At 55.6% G+C, this 16421-nt stretch overlaps 2 protein-coding genes across 2 annotated transcripts; one reads left to right on the top strand and one right to left on the bottom strand.

The window, feature by feature from the left end:
- Positions 1-29: 29 nt before the first annotated feature.
- Positions 30-6322, top strand: ECHS1 (enoyl-CoA hydratase, short chain 1). The gene is made up of 8 exons (XM_053584479.1): positions 30-284; positions 1415-1612; positions 1990-2117; positions 2783-2882; positions 3580-3684; positions 4109-4228; positions 5007-5074; positions 5913-6322. The coding sequence occupies exons 1-8, from the start codon at positions 197-199 to the stop codon at positions 5976-5978; spliced, it is 873 nt and encodes a 290-aa protein (XP_053440454.1). The 5' UTR covers positions 30-196; the 3' UTR covers positions 5979-6322.
- Positions 6323-12282: 5960 nt separating this feature from the next.
- Positions 12283-16345, bottom strand: PRAP1 (proline rich acidic protein 1). The gene is made up of 6 exons (XM_053583532.1): positions 16205-16345; positions 15130-15359; positions 13710-13776; positions 13249-13301; positions 12737-12828; positions 12283-12614 (listed from the first exon to the last, which is right to left on the bottom strand). Exons 1-6 carry the CDS (start codon positions 16343-16345, stop codon positions 12394-12396), a joined length of 804 nt encoding a protein of 267 aa, XP_053439507.1. The 3' UTR covers positions 12283-12393.
- Between the last annotated feature and the right edge of the window lie 76 nt (positions 16346-16421).

Here is a 16421-nt window from a genome sequence, read left to right as displayed (position 1 = left end):
AGTCTAAGCCACTGGAGGCGGAAGTCCAGCTCTCGGAGGGTGGCAGTGGGCGGGAGTCGATCAGAGAGAGCCCCGCCTGCCTCCCTGCTCTCGCGAGATCACCTGCTCTCACCACTCCGACCTTAGGGGCGGGGCGCTCCCTGAGTGGCGCGTGGAGGAGGCAGCTCCCGGGCGGAGCGAGCCGTCCTCTAGCGCCATGGCCTCCCTGCTGACCCTGCTGGCCCTTCTGCCCCGCGCCCGCGGCTCGCTGCTGCGTGGCCCTGTGCTGCGGTGCTTCGCCTCCGGTGAGTGCGGGGCTGAAGGTGGGCGGCCCTAGCGTGTCCCTGGCACAGACCCGGACCCCTGACCCTGGCCAAGATCCCGACTCCCCCAAACCGGCAGCCTCTGGACCTCCTTCTGCCAGGAGGTTCTGGGGTCGGCAGGGGGCCACGGTGTCTCGCTGGTACCTCTCGTTGGGTCTCAGGCCCAGGCTAAACTCTTTGGCCTGCTGGCTTGGGCGCTGTTCCCCCCTTCCGCCCCGAGCTCACCAGTTTTGGGGGGAGCAGGGGCAGCATGGACCGGGGCCTTAAGTGCAGGCGCGTCTTGTGCTGTGGCGCCTCCTGCCCAGGCCAGTGCCCCTCTCTTCTCTGTCCTTCAGACTGCCCATCTTGTCTCCTCCCCTCATGGCTCACCTGGGGCCGGACACACCTGCAGCCTTCATTTACGCCAGCGTCTGCAGGAGTGTGGCCCTGCTTTGGAGCTGAGGATGAGCCTTGGTCCCCTTCCTCTTTCCCCCCACGTACACTGTGGACTGCCCAGTGTGTGATCTCATGTCCAAGTTCTCCGTATCCCTTCTGCCCCCTGCTGCATGCTTCATGTGCACTACTCCCCAGCAGAACCACAGGCAGTGCTCCGGCATTCTCCTTTGTCATATCAGTGAACCTTCTTCCTCTCTGAGTCCGTTGATTCCACCAGTCCTCAGTCTGAGTGAGCCACCCCTGCCAGCCATGGCAGTCACCCAGGAACACGGTTGTCCTTTGCATCTGTCTGCCTCCCTCCACCTTGTCCACCTTGCAAGGCTGAAGCTAATTCCCCATTGGCATTTTTGAAAAGGGATATTTCCCTGTACCTTGTTTTGGTAGAATCCTGGGCGTCTTTAGTGCCTTGTCCTGGGAGGAGCTGACCAAAGCTCATTAGGAGAAGGAAAGCAGCTGTGGGCTGTGTTCTGTGCTGGGGATTATTCCATAACTTCAGACAACACTCAATTGTGAAAGCAGAGGGTGATGCCAAGGCCAACATGTGACACAGAGCTGCACTCTGGAGCCTCCTGAGCTGGGCTTCTCCGGACCACTGCATCCACTACAGGGCACAAACCTTCCCACCTCCCAGGAGGATTCCTTGTGAATGGATATCCTTTTCTGCCTTCTTGCCCTAGGTGCTAACTTTGAGTACATCATCACAGAAAAAAGGGGGAAGAACAACACCGTGGGATTGATCCAACTGAACCGCCCGAAAGCACTCAATGCTCTTTGCAATGGCCTGATTGAAGAGCTCAACCAGGCACTGGTGGCCTTTGAGGATGACCCAGTTGTGGGGGCCATCGTCCTCACTGGTGGAGATAAGGCATTTGCAGGTGTGGTTGCAGCGATGGCGGCCCTGTCCTCTGGGTGAGGGTGGGGAACACCTGTGTATCTCTGTGATGGCAGAAATTGGGGATTTATTTAAGGGACAGTGCAAACTGAAGCTGTATATGCCAAACGTCCATGTGGGCTTTGCCAGAGGGATTCATGCCTTGACAGTCAAGCTTTGTGTGTGTCAAGTGACTGATGAATAAGTCCAGCTCTCTGGGCCTACCTCGCACCTGTCACCTACCCTGTGGCTCTCTGTGTCACCTCTACTGTAACACATAGCCCGGTGTCCACATGGCCAGGCCTAGCATCCCCAGTGCTGGGGTCAGGGGCACAGAACTGATAGGCTCTCTGCCAACTGGAACCTCATGTCTCCTCCTAGCTGGAGCTGACATCAAGGAAATGCAGAACCGGACATTTCAGGACTGTTACTCTGGCAAGTTCTTGAGCCACTGGGACAAGCTCACCCGCATCAGGAAGCCGGTCATCGCTGCCGTCAATGGCTATGCGGTGAGTGCTGATGTCCAGGGTCTCCACAGAATGCTCCAAGGAGTGCACTGGTGCCTGTAAAGCCTATGGAGATCTTTGCAGAGAGGAAATGTGTCTGCATCTGTCTTTTTGGTGACATTCAAATGCTGCCCAGCACAGCTGTTCAGGGTGTAGGTGTTGGCTTTGGCTGTTCTATCCTGTTTTAATGCTATTCTGGTCTGAGCAACGTAATGAACTAACTTATTTTCTACGGTGAAGAGCTCTGTCCTTTGTATTTGGTCTCTGTGGTTGTGAGGAGTGTCTGGAAGTTGCGAGATGATTATTTCATGACACTCCCTTGCGTGTGAGCCAGAGCTCAGCCAGTAGAGCCATACCCACACCTCTGTGGATGTGTCTTCTGTGGCTGTTAGAGCCGTGACAGCAGAGTGGAGCAGTCACAGCAGAGACCATAGGAGACGCAAAGCTGAAAGCATTAACTCTCTGGCCCTTTGCAAAATAAGTTAGCCAGCTCCCTGTGAACAGCACCAGCCACGTGTATGTATTGTCATGACAGCTAACCAACTTTGCACCGCTGTAGTAATTGTTGCCTCAGCCTGAATGTTGTCATTTTAATGGAAATTTTAAAATGACTTTCTGACTGGGTTCCCCAGTAAGACTGCCCTCCTAGTGCTGAATGTGTTTTGTAGTTGGGCGGTGGCTGTGAGCTTGCCATGATGTGTGACATCATCTATGCTGGTGAGAAGGCCCAGTTTGGACAGCCAGAAATCCTCCTAGGAACCATCCCAGGTAAGGAGTGATGCTGTTTCTAGTATAGGCATTTCAAGTAATCCCTCAAAATTTGCCTGTGTCTTAGGGGCCACATGCCATCTTAGGGTCCATGGCTGGCACCTAACCATAGGCCCTGGTGGACTGCCCATGTCTGGTCATTGCCCTTTGCACATAGAAGTGGGAAAAAATGGCCCTAGGGGCCCCAGGGCCATGTCCTAATCCTGCAGTCATGGCCGGGTCTCATATCAGAACTGTCCGGAGAGACCACTCACATTGGCTTCTGACCACATGGCTCCCGCTCTTGCTCTGTGTACATAGCAGATCGCCTAGGTCAGGAGCTTGGGAGGGAGAATAAGGTAACCCTAGGCTGGTGCTGATAGCACTGGCCAGCGTGCCTCAGACCCTATCCACTCTCATCTCCCTGGCCTTGGAGGTCCCATGGCCTCATCAGGTCTGGAAGAGCAGGGAGTCAGACCTGCTGTCACCCAAGGTTCTACCTGGCAGACCTGGGAGGAGGAGGTCTGGGTGTCAGTGAGTGCTTGGGGGCCGGACAGGCCTAAGAGAGAGCAGCTGAGCTGCAGTCAGGGAGCCCCGGAAGCAGCTGGACTATTTACAAAAGAGCCCAGGGAAGGGCCCACAGAGCCACACACCTGAGGGGACAGGGGAGCACCCTGACCTGCTATAGTGCCATGTGACTAGCCCCTCTGTCCTGCAGGAGCTGGTGGCACTCAGAGGCTGACCCGTGCCGTTGGGAAGTCCCTGGCAATGGAAATGGTCCTCACCGGTGATCGGATCTCAGCCCAGGAGGCCAAGCAAGCAGGTGTGGGTCAGGGTGGCCACAAGAGCCAGGTGGGGCCTCTCAGCTGTTTCCTCATTGTCCCTATGGGTAACCACACAAGTTTGGAGTCCAGAAAACCCAGCGGCAGGGCATGACTGCATTTTGTTTCTATATTTTGAAATGTATGAAACTAACCCTACGCATAGATTGTCCTAGCAGGACGGGCTTTCCATGCCCGTCGATGAGTACAGTCCCCATGTCTGACCGTCTCTGCCATCCAGTGCTGTGGACAGCCTGGCCTGCCCATCTGAGCACAGTGACATGCTTCTGGGGGTACCTTCCCCACAGAAGCCAACCCTTTGTCGTGTTCTGAAAGACTTAGGTACTCCCAAAAGGTAACCAGGACCAAAAAGAAGCAGAACTGGTGCTGTTTTGAATGTTACTCACCACCTTTTTCGTGTTTCAGGTCTTGTAAGCAAGATTTTTCCTGTGGAGACGCTGGTGGAAGAAGCCATCCAGTGTGCGGAAAAGATTGCCAGCAGTTCTAAAGTTATAGCAGCAATGGCCAAAGAATCAGTGAATGCAGGTAGGGGCTCTGCCAGGATACAGGGAGGAGGGAGAGTCCTTGTGGCAGCTGGCAGGCTCTGCTGGTTGCACCCTTGGCAGAAACGGCAGGATTCTCAGGGTTTCAATTTTAGCTCTTTGTCAAATTCTACTTTCTTATCACTAACTCCTAAGTTCTCCTGAAGTGTTCTTGAGTTCCCTTTGGACCAGGGCCCAAGAACTGCCAGGCCCAGGAGGATAAGCGAGGCCCAGGAGGGAAGGGGATGAGGGTAGCAGCAAGTGCTAAAGAAAGTCCTGAAATCAAACCGTTACCCTGCTTCTGGGAGAGCTGGGGATACTTCCCTGGCCTGGGCTGCAAGCTCAGCCCACCAGAGACACCCCCAAGGGCCCAGGGGTGGATGCCACCCTGTCCGTGCTCAGCCTGGATTCCCTTAGCTCTCTGTGTGCCGGGGAAGCGGCTCTGACCTTCGTTGTCTCAGAACTGCCTGAGTTTTAATGTAACAATCTCAGCATGTAGAAGAGACAGCCCAGCCCAGTGTGTGTAACCTCAGTGCATGGCCTCTGAGCCCATTTATCTCAGTGGTGTGGCCATCCTTTTGAGCTGCACTGTCAGCCTTAATCAGAGGAGCTGATTTTGCAGGGCAGCAGGCATCTGGCAACGTCCTCACTGAGGCTTTGCAGGGCAGCAGGCATCTGGCAACGTCCTCACTGAGGCACCTGTTGAGCTGTTAGAAGAGGAAGAAGTTCTGCATTCCCAACTCTAACGTCTTAGTTCTTAACTCCAGGGCTTTCTTTTTCAGCTTTTGAAATGACTTTGACAGAAGGGAATAAGCTGGAGAAGAAACTCTTTTATTCGACCTTTGCCACGGTGAGTAAACAGCATTCGGCTGGAGACTCAGGCGGGTTCCAGTCACACAGCTCCTGGGGTTTGTCTTTCAAATTTTATCATCAAATAGCATCTCCCTTTGGTCAGAACTGTTCACTTCCTCTCCAGCTGTGTCAGATCTATCAGTGGGTCCTGATAATAGCAAAAAACTTCAGTGTTTGGCAATTGAGAAGTGTGGAAACATTACAGATTATTTCCTTCTACAAAAGGTCTGTGCACTGATCCTATAGGCAGCAGGCAACTCCGTCACCTGAATTGCAGTTTAGCCCAGACAGTGGTGCCTATTGTCTCCGCTGACTCAGAAGTGGAGGCAGGAGGCTTTCATGGGCCCAGCAATTTGAGTCCAGCCCAGGGGAAGCATAGCAAGACCCCGTCTCCTTTTTTAAAAATTACTTATAAAGGCAATTTATTTGACTTGTAATTTTTTTAGATCATTCCACTTATTTGGAATGTGATTCAAATGTCTTATAATACTACAATCTGAAGCCTTAAAGCAACATTTTCTAAGATTTCTCCTAGTAATTTTTAGGAAATCAATCTTTTAATTGCCATTATAGTTCATCTCTTTTATCAGAAAGTCATACCTAGATGTTTTATGAAAGAAAGATTAAAAATGGTTTTAGCTCTTAAGGAAGAAGTGAAGAGGTCTGTATGTGCACCTAGCATGGGAGGTGACGGGAAAACCCTGGTGGCAGGCCTCACCCAGTGGAGTCAAGATCCCCTCTCTGCTGGCCCCGATAGGCATGAAGAGGGAGGCGCTGGCCACTGGTGGGGCCCAGTCGGGAGCCCAAGTGTTTACTTTGGCCTTTCCTTTCCCCAGGATGACCGGAAAGAGGGGATGGCTGCATTTGTAGAAAAGAGAAAGGCCAACTTCAGAGACCATTGAGAGCTGCTGCTCTGGCCTCGCTTCTCTGTGTGGAGGAAAAGCAGCTGTCAGTTTGGGAAGGACGTTAATTGTCCTCTCAACAGTGTCACTTGTCACTTCTCTGCGGCTACTGCGGGGCACAGCCAGCCAACCTCATCCAGCCACTGAAGGTTTGGCCTGGAGAGTGTTAGCACTCCAAGCGGAGCACATTCTAAATCAAAAGTCTCATCTTCTGTGCAACACACTCTGCCTAGCCGGCAGGGGGCTTGCGGTCCTCGCCATGTGCAGCAGTGGCCTTGGCTGCTCCCAGGTGTCTGCTGACTTTAAACAGATGCTTTATCAATTAAAGTGACCACTTCCAATCACACCATGCCCTTCCTTTAATCATCTCTGGAGACTGAATAGTCTGTCACTGTAGTTTTTTAAACTTTTATATTTTTCACTGTAAGTGACAGCCTTCAAGCTAAAAAGAAGACCGTACCATAAGCTGCCCATATCACACTTGTAGGGAGCCTCTATGAACAGCTGGTGTCTTCCAGACTTCTTGCACGCAAACATACACACACGCACACACATTCATGCACACATGCACACACACTTGCCCTCGTACACACTCATACACATGCACTCATACATCCTGCACACACACACTGATGCATACGTGCTCATATACACAAATGCACACATCCCCTCATGTAGACACATGCTCATGTACACACGTACGCTCTGTGCACATCCTCATGTATGCCCACACTCGCATTCAGGTACATGTGTACTCATGTACACACTCACACTATGTACACATAGGCATAGCCTGGTAACTTGGTTTTCTTTCTGTGGAAATGGCATCCCAGACCCACTTCTACTGAGTCCTTCCTATGCAAAAGTGCACCCTGGTTTCCTTCTGTAAGGGGATCTTCTGTCCCGCTAGCCTTCTCTGTTTGTGATGCACACCCAGCACAAGCCCCTGTCTTGGCCAGGTCAGGGGCATTGAGCACGTGCACCTGGTGCAGCCGTCACCACCACCAGTGGGGCCTGTCAGTCTTCCCAAACAGATGCTCCCCTCAGGTTGCCGACCCCCCGTGCAGTCCCCAGCCCGGAGCCCATTCTGCTTTCCATCTGTGGGTTTGGCTACTTGGGGTCTTAGTAAGTGGAATTATGCAGTATTTGTCCTCATGTAGCAGGCTAACTCACTGGGCATAGTCCTGCATTGACACCCCAACCCCAGGTGGTGGTATGAGGAGGCAGGGGCTTTGGGAGGTGATTAGTCACTGATTAAAAGCTCCCACCGTGTGAGGACCCGGTGAGAAGGCGCTGAACCAAGGAGTTCTATGAACCAGGACTCAAGTCTAGCACAGCATCTGCTGAAACACAGCCTCCAGACCTGTGGGAGGGTGTTTGTGGTTTGAGAACTGCCATGTGGTGCTCTGTAGTACCAGCCCCAGCTGGGACACTGCCCTCAGACTTCAGCGGTGGTGGATGTCTGAGCTTCCCCTCTTTTCACTGATGAGCGACACTGCTGCCAGCTGTCTTTTGAACGTCCTGATGTTCGTACTGGGATATGTCACAACGTACTTACTCCCGTGGTAACAGGCACTAGGCTGCGTCCCCGTTCCCTCTGTCAGAACCACTATGGAGGACTATGGTGAGCGCTGTGCTGATGTCTCACTTTGAGGGAAACACCGGGCCTCCAGATGTCTGGGCCTCCAGCAGGGAGCACAGGAGCAGCAGCAGTGGGGAGGCAGGCTCCTCTGTGATCCTCCCAGCACTCCCGCCAGGGGGAGTCTGAGGTTGGGGGTGCTGCCATCTGACCCCGTGGGGTCTGTACTCAAGACTCATGCAGAAGGAGCAGGCCTGAGGGAGGCCCTGTGATCTAGGGTCTTCCCAGAGTCCAGTGGGCCTTAAACATAGAGGAGCCTGGCAGTGGAAGTGCATGGAGGGAGTGCAATAGTCACTAGGCTTAGCGCCACCCTCCAAGAGGTTTGCAGGTCTAGAACACAGGTACCCAGAGACTGAGAGATGCCACTTTCCCACCAAAGTTCCTTTAATGACTTTGGACTCCTGGATGGGGATAACTGCTGCTCTGGGTCAGGGCTTCCAACCCTCAGCAGCCTCAGGGTAACAAATGGGCCAGGACTGCCCAGAGTCCCCACCTGCACCCCATGAGCCCCAGGGACTCAGCTGGTGCTGGCCACACACCAAAGCAAAGCCCTGCCTGAGTGGAGGGGCTGAGGCCTGACACACCCCACAATGAGGTGTGTTCATGTCCAGATAGCCCTCAGGAGTCACCGTGTCATAGCACGGTCACCACAATGCAGGGAGACCACAGCAAACAATCCTGGCCCATCCCGGAGCCAAGCTTTGGAACCCTCCTCCCCCTGAGGAACCTACCTTGGCCCAGTGCAGGTGCCAGATGCCATTTACAGGTGTTTCCTCCACCTGGCCCTATACCTCGATGTGGGCATGGCTCTGGACTGGGGTAGGCTGGGGTAGCCCCCACCCTGGAGAACTCAGACTGAACACCTGTCTGCATTAAGATGAGGTGACCTTTGTGGAGCTCCAGCTCGGAGCACCTCACGTTGCATTTAGACAGCAAAGCTGGCACATGAGCACCTCAGTCCTGCCTGTCTGGCAGGTGTTAACTCTGCCCTCTCACACTGTGGTCAGGAGTCCACTCATTCAAGTCATTCAAATAGAAGGGAGCAGTGGCTTCTGTGATCTCACTGGGCAGAAGGGAGAGAAGTTCTCCGGAGGTGCCCTCTGGATGAGCCTCAGGGTTGGGACTGTGACTCGTATTATTTACAGGAACAGGGGCAAAGGGCACCTGATTCAGGCCCACAGGGCTGAATGGGAGTCTCCCTTGGGAAGGAGAACTGGGAAGGCTGGTTTCCTTAACATGGACAGAGGTAGAGATACTCATTTGCTTAAGCACAAGTGAGGCTTACACCAGGTGACTAACCATTAACCCTCGAGAAAGGAGATCTTAAAACTGGGAAAATACATTCCTTAGTTTAGTTTTTCATGTGTATTGGCACCAGCATCTGTCGTTTGATTTTGAGCAATGGAACCTGAGTTCCATGAGGCCAGTTTTGAGAAGCCTGTTGGGGACTTGCTCTGGCTAGAAGCCAAGCTGGGACTCAGCACACAACTCAGGTCTGTGTCCACAATTCTGGCCTGAGAGCTGGCAGGGAAGGCAGCCCACCCCAGGACCTGGGCAAGTGGATCTTGTCTTCCAGTCTCACACTGGCCCAGGCCTTGGGAGAGCTCAGGGACCGTGACTTCAGGGAGACAGTTAGATGTTGACTGCCCAGCAGCTGGGGAACCCTGAGCTGAGCCCCAGAGTGAGACTTCCACTCATTCTCAGTTAACTTGAGCTCTGGCCCACTTATTGTTTGGGGGCTTTGGTTTGGTTTGGGAGTCCCTTCCCCAGCTGACAGTGTTGGTCTATGTCTATAGGACTGGCTCTCCCTCATATCTTGCTGAGAGATGAAGCTCTGGGGCACAAGCAAGGACCCTCCACCCATGGCTGGAGCAGAGACTGCCCTGATGGCTCTGTGCAGTGCCCCACCTGCCCCGGGAAGCTCTCTCTGCTGCCTGGGTGCTGGCCAAGTGGCCTACTTGGCTTCCTGGTGGACCAGCGCCCAGGCAGAGCAGCTCAACATGGAGACATCTGTGGCTTTGTCATCTTTCACATATACACTGATTTCCAGAACTTTCCAAGAGCTGCCAAGCCTGGAAGCATTCACATCACTGCAGGAATGAGGGCTAAGGCAATAGCATTGGCCACACAGCCCAGTGTCTAGCAGAGAAGTAGCAGATGCTGGGCTCTGGGGAGGGGCCATCTCAGGACCTGGGAAGTGGTGGCAGCTGGAGTTCGGCCGTAAGTCAAGACATTGCCTCAGGGGCAGGGGCAAGGTCAAGGTGAAAGAAGGGACAGTGGGCCTCTAGGTATCCTGGCATTTGTTCCTTGCTTGGCTGGGGAGGCTGTACATGTAAGGTGAATTCCACTCCCATCCATTGCCTCCTACTGGACATGTCCACAGCATTGGCTGAAGGCGTAAAGTCTGGCTGTCCAATACCCCCAGCCCCACCCCCATGACCCTCCGGCCCCCACCTCAGGCCCCTCCCCAGGAAACATGTGCCCTGGAAGTCAGAGGTAGCTGTTGGCCAGGGAGGGCTGTTCTCCAGGCCCCACTCATGACTAGTCAGACATTTTACGGCAGCCAGCACCTAGAACTGACCAAAGGTTTCTTTTTTCTGGGAGTCCTGTGAGAGAGCTTAGTGTGGATGCTGATGGGGGCACAGGTTCTCTGGCCACCCTTAACATCTCCCTCCCCATGGGGATTTGCTGGTCAGTATTCAGTAAGTCCCTGTTCTACTCACACTTCTTTGGTGCTGAGCTCAAGGGAGTCTACTGGTTCCCCAAAGAGCAGCAAGCCCCACCCTTGATGAATCCTCCAGTGGGAAATCCACATGGAAAATAAATCCTAGGAGGTGGACAGGGGCTTGGGGATGGGCAGGGGCCTGGGGATGGACAGGGGCTTGGGGATGGGCCGAGGCCTGGGGATAGACAGGGGTCAGAGGCCTGAAGATGAACAGGGGCCTAGAGATAGATGGGGCCTGTGTCAGAAGCAGCTGCCCACTTGGGTCCTGAGTTGGCCTTCGGGATACAGGAAGTTGGGCACAAGTTCAGTGCCCAATGTCTTTCTAATCCTTAGCCAGTGCCTTTGGTGGAGGCCCCATGTCTACCAGGAGGGCTCTGTGGTTAACCAAGTGTTTAGGCCCCTGAGATAACCCTGGCCCACTCTGCCCTTGGCCTCTCAGGAGGGCTGTAGAATGGGGCACCCCAAGGGTCAAAAGGAATGAGAGCTGGGGTGCGCTGTTGGCTAGGGGGCTGGAGAACCTGTGTCCCCTAAGCCAGAGGGTGGCTGCAGCCCCAGGGGCAAGTGCCAGGGACCCCACGGTCCACTGCAGCTGGGGCTACACCCCAGCAGGTGGATTCCACCTGAGGGTGTCACCTCACAAAGAAGTGTCACCTGGACACCTGAAAGCTGAGAAAGGCTGCCCAAGGTGAGTGCTGTCCAAGGGCCTGGGCACCCCCAACTGATTGAGGTGAGTGTGCAGGTGAGTGTTTGGGGAGTTTGTAGACCTACTCTGCCTCCTCCTTTCCCCAACTTCCTTTTTTGGTGAGTGAGCTCCCCCGCCCCCTACCCCATGGACTCTGTCAGGTCTCAGGCCACGGGGGCTGAGCTGGCGGTCACGTCCCTCTGTGTCCTTGCACACCCCCAAGCCCCCCAGCTCACTCAGCCTCACACTCACACTCACTAGGCCCTTTGGAAGGTGGAGGAAAGGCCCCCAGGGGCCCTAGCCACAGATGCCACTGGGCCTGCCGAGGGAAGTGGCTCAGGAACCCAGAATTCCATGGGGCCCCTGCCTGGGACAGATTGGAGCAGCCACATCTCAGCCCTGGGTGAGATGACTCAGCATTGAGGCCTGTAGGCCCTCAAACAGGGAATCTGGGCGTGTCCCAGGACAGCTGGACACATGCTGGGGGTTGCAGGGAGTTGAGGAGCACAAGAAGACACTCGGGCAAACCCAGGTCCTGGGTCGGCATCCAGGCAGCCTCTCTGTCACTCCTTTCTGTCTTGGCCACCAGAGCTGGTAAATGTGTGTGGCTCAGCCCATAGGTTTGGCACCAGATGCTTCCTCTTACCATAGGGACAAGGTGGCCATGAAGAAGCCCCAGGCACACCTACACATACCCAGTGTGTGCACAGTATGGGGACACCTGGAGCAGCCTGGACCTGTGCTGTGGTTGGTACAGGGGGACTGGCACTCGCTAGAACTGGAGGACTGCCCAGGAAATAAGGAGAATGGAAAGTCTACATGCTGGACCCAAGTCCTGCCCCACTCACCTGTGCACCTGAGCACATGGGCAGCCGAGCTTTGGGCACCTGAGCACATGGCCACCTTTCCACCCAAGCACATGGTCACCTGAATACCTGAGCACCTAGGCACCTGTCCACCTGACCACATGCCTACTTATATGCCTGAGTACCTAGGCACCCAAGCAGCCATCAACTCAGCCACATCCCCCTTCCTGCTCTCTCAGTCCCTTTCTTCGGGGACTCCAGGGAAGGCTGTTCTACTGCTGACACTAGTTCCAGTGGCACTCTTAGGTCCAACTCCTAACAGCTTCCTCATCTCTCACGACATATAAGCCAAAGGCCTGGGAGAGCACAACATTCTGAGAGTTGAGGCCCAGCTGGTCCTTGTGCAGCCTTGGGACTCCCTTCTCTGTACAGACCAGGCTGGGTCCCAGGGCACTGGTATTGGAGGCACACTGGCCTCCTGCTGCTGTTGACAGGTGTTTATTTTTCTGGGCAGAGGTCAGAGTCCTGACAGCCTGGGCCCCAGGGCAGGGCTAGGAGGGCAATCAGGGCCCCCCGGGCCCCTCTGCAGGGTGGTAGATGTGGTCTCGGTCCTCCTCTGGTCCCGGGAGCACCTGGCGAGATGGCAGTGCCCTCGGCCAAGGCCTGGCTCCTCCCTGGTCCTCAGTCAGAGGATGGTATAAGCTGTCATGGTCTGGCTCAGGATCCTGCAGGGGACTCCAGACACGGCCCAGGATATCCTCAGGCTCCACCCAGGCTTTGGTGCCTAACAACAAGCAGAAAAAGGTGTAGCCTCAGTTTCCCTCCAAAGACCCTCCCCTCCACAGCCTCCCAAGGGCCCATCTGTCCAAGTCACCCCTAAGGGACTGAGGGATAGCCTGCCCTGACCTGGCAACTCCTCGTTGACAGCCAAGACCCTCAGCTTCAGTATAGGCAGCAGCCCCTTCTCCAGAGATGCCAGCACACGGGCGCCCCAGGCCCTGCCAGCACAGCAAGGTCAGTGTGCCACACAGATGGGGCAGGTGAACATAACTGGCTCCCCTAGGAGGGCGCCGACCACCCTGGGTACAGCAGGAAGCTACCTTGCCCCCTCCACCAGCAGCCCCAGGACAAGCCCAGGCCCCTCTCAAGAGCTACATCTGGCCAGGCATCCTCCACATCCCTGAGCCATGTGGCCAGGGTGGACTCTCCACTGAAGAGTTTCTTGAGCATGAGGGATAAGAGGAAAATCCCGGTCCAGGACTGAGACCACCCTAGAGCCCCCCACCCTGGCTCCCTGTTAGAACCGAGCCACCTCCTGTCAGGTCCCACTCTCCATCCCAGTGCAGCCCACACTCAGGAAAGGAACTGGGGGAGGTAGCACAACCCAGGGGACAGAGAAGGAGGCCTTGGGAACTTACTTCTCTGTGTCCTGCTCATGAGCCCTGAGTCTGACTTGGAACTTGACAGGGACCTAAGAGAGAGTCACAGCTGTTGCCTGGACACAGTCCTGGGTGAGGGCAGAGGGCACCTGGGGCTGTGGACTGTGGGCAAAGCAGAGCCACCTGAGAGCTGGCCAGGGCATGAGGCTGCCAGCCTGTCCCAAATGGTCAGCCTCCCTAGACATATATCTGGGCCCACCTCCCCAACCTGGGGTCACCTGGCATCACTGAAGCCAATCTCCCCCTTCATCCTGAGGCCCCACCCTGTGCCCTGAGGACCCTTGGCACACAGGCAGGCATAGCCAAGTATGGCCCCCCTTTATCTCTCCTAGGCCCACTTGGGGGTAGGAGGGGATAGGGCTGTTGTTCAGTGTTTCCTGCTGGCCAGGGCAGAGGGTAGCCTCTGAGAGTGGGGGCTAGGCAGGAGGAGCCACACATACCTGGGGTGCTGGGGCCATGCTTGCCTCCTGCAGCAGCATAGCCACCAGGCCGGTGATCAGGAAGAGCCTAGGGGGAAGGGAGAGCGTGAGGCTGAAAGGAGGGAAGAGGGGTTAAGGGAAGGGATAGGGAGGATGGAGGGGCTGTGTGCACATGTGGGGTGTATGTGTGCTGTGTACGTGTGTATGTTGTGTGGGATGTGTGCACACATGTGCTATGTAAATGTGTTCATGCACTATATACATGTGTGTGCTATGTCACGTGTGTGCTGTGTACCTGTGCTGTGTGCACCTGTGTGTGCTCTGTGTGTGTGTGTGTGGTGTGTGCACATGGCTGCTCTGGGCCCTACTGGGGAGGTTTCTCTCTGTAGCTGCAGGTAGTGGTCTAGGGTGAGGTCCAGGAGGGATCAACAGGGTTGGGATGCCCTGTGGCCTAGCCACAGCCTCCCAAAGGAGAAGAGAAGGAGGAGGGGACCACAGAAAAGACCTTTGCTCCTTCTCTGAGTGACTCAGTCCTCAGGGTAGGGGTGACCTTGCGCACAGGGAAATCAGAAGGCAGGGTGGACAGTTCCAGTGGCCTGGCGTCTCCCAGGCAGAGGCTGATTGTGACGCTGGGCAGGGGGTTGAGGCAGGCCTCTGGAACCCACCCCCACTGCCACGCTTCCCTAGGCCACCCTGAGAGACTGCCCCTGAGACACACAGCCTGGGGTGGACAGAGGTGCCTGAGGTCCCTCTCCTGACAGACAGCTATGGACACTAAAGTGTCCCCAAGGCCCCCAAGCACACAGAGCCCACCTTTCTACAGAGATGCATGGCTTCTGCTTCAAGTTGGGGTCCCAAGGAGAACCCCCAGAAAGAGAGGGGTGAAGGGCCCTGCTTTAGAGAAGAGAAAAAAGGAGAGGGGACTCTATAGGAGAGGAGAGGGTGAAGGGAAGCTGGGGGGGAATGAGGACCCCAGAGAAGAAGAGAGTGAAAAGGAAGCCCCAGAGAAGAGAGGTGGAGGGGGGACCCCACAGGAGGGCAACAGCCTCTGATCCCAGAGTCCAGCCAGAGCCCGAGTGCATCCTGAGTGACAGCCCTAGGTCACCTGGCTCCTGCCTCCAGCCCCTGCCAGCACCCAGCCACCTCATATCTTCTCAGGTTCCCCTTTCTTTTGGGTGTTGCAGACTAGCCTGCTTTGGGTCTGGTGCCTCCTCTCCTTTCCCCAGAGGTCCCTGGTAGATACTCCACTGGGTCAGGAACCCAAGGGGACAAGGCATGCACAGGTGCACACACACATGGGGCCACAGGGGCTGCCCTTGCAGGCAGAGTGTGGAGACAGACCTCAGATAATCAGGGCCCCTCCCTCATAGATACTGTCCTGACCAGGCCTGATAGGTACCCCTCCAGGTTTATGGGGTGGGTTTGGGGCTCAGGGTGTTACCTCCTCATGTCTGGGGGCCCGTGTAGTACAGAAGGTGCGCTGAAGGAGCTGCAGCTGCTGAGCAGTACCCAGGCACCAGGCCCATCCTCCCAGGCCTCAGGGGTTATATTGCCCCACAAGGGCGTGTCTGGACAGAGGTCGGTCAGAATCCTACACTGCACTGCCGAGGCCACTGCATCCACAGCCACCCAGCCCACTCCAGCCTGGGAGGCAGAACCCCAGCTGCCTCCCTTGGGGGTTCACTGTGGAAGAAAGGAGACTTTGGATCTGAGGAACGTGAGATGGAGAGGCACTGGGCCAGGCAGCCTCAGGCCCCCTGAGCGGAGCTCCCCTGTAAGTCCACATTCCTTGTGGCTTCTGGACTGGCTGGCACCAGGTAGACAAGAACCTATCTGACAGAGCCACAGGCTGGACACCACAGCTCACGGAGGTCACTAATCAGTGTCACCTCCATGAGCAAGGAGAGTCCTAACACAGCTGGATAGTCCCTATCTCCTTTTGCCTTTAAAAACCTGCTTGTGACAAAGGCAGAGGGAGCCCTCCCAACAGCAACTTGGAAAGAGCTGTCCTCTCTTTGGCTCAAGCAAACTCTTTAAAATTCTATTCTTTGCCTCAGCTTTTTTCTTTAGGTAGACACGACAAACCTCCTGATACCACGTGGCCCCAGCCCCACCTGCCTGTCATACCCAAGCCAAGCCATCCACCACCCACGTCAGCATCAGACTTGGCTCACCCCACACAGGATCCTTGCTTCCCTCCCACCCACTTCACCATCCATCCCACTAATCTCCCACCACTGCCACCAGCCATATCCAACTGAGCACAGATGGCAGGGAGCTATTGGCAGCCCAAAGGCCCCCCAACCAGTGCCTGGCTTTGGACTGCTCTTCCCCCACCCTCCTGCTGCTGGAGGCTTGGAGCAGAGTGTGCACAGAGACACATATGAAGGGGGCCTCCAAGGGAACACAGTGAGGATCCAGGGCACGGAGCAATCAAGGAGTGGTGACTGGGACAAACTACTGAGCCCAGGCAGAGCACAGGGCTCCTGTGGCCTTCTGGCTCAGTTGCCCCATACCGCCCAGAGCAGTGGGAAGTGGCTCAACTGAGGAGGCCGTAGGAAGGCCGGTGGCTCAGGGAACCAGGCCCCTGGCTGGGTTGTGCAATGACCAGAAGGCCAGTGGACCTGCAACATGGACATCACAGGTGAGGATGCCATGGTGCCTGCCAGCCTCCAGACACCACAGAGGAGCCAGGAGATGCTCTGGGGAAGTGAAGGCGCCTCAAGAATTGCC

The sequence above is a fragment of the Nycticebus coucang genome, chromosome 3 (assembly GCF_027406575.1).
Source record: "Nycticebus coucang isolate mNycCou1 chromosome 3, mNycCou1.pri, whole genome shotgun sequence".
NCBI lineage: Eukaryota > Metazoa > Chordata > Mammalia > Primates > Lorisidae > Nycticebus > Nycticebus coucang.
Note: the sequence above shows the minus strand (reverse complement) of the source record. Positions and strands in the feature narration are given on the sequence as shown.

Coding starts and splice junctions, on each gene's coding strand:
- ECHS1 (XM_053584479.1), top strand. CDS start 197: ATGGCCTCCCTGCTGACCCTGCTGGCCCTTCTGCCCCGCGCCCGCGGC. Junction 2,118..2,782: donor CTGCCGTCAATGGCTATGCG/GTGAGTGCTGAT, acceptor TGTGTTTTGTAG/TTGGGCGGTGGCTGTGAGCT. Junction 5,075..5,912: donor TTTATTCGACCTTTGCCACG/GTGAGTAAACAG, acceptor TCCTTTCCCCAG/GATGACCGGAAAGAGGGGAT.
- PRAP1 (XM_053583532.1), bottom strand. CDS start 16,345: ATGGCATCCTCACCTGTGATGTCCATGTTGCAGGTCCACTGGCCTTCT. Junction 13,777..15,129: donor GGGCCCCCAGACATGAGGAG/GTAACACCCTGA, acceptor CCTTCCCCCTAG/GCTCTTCCTGATCACCGGCC. Junction 12,829..13,248: donor CATGAGCAGGACACAGAGAA/GTAAGTTCCCAA, acceptor CTGTGCTGGCAG/GGCCTGGGGCGCCCGTGTGC.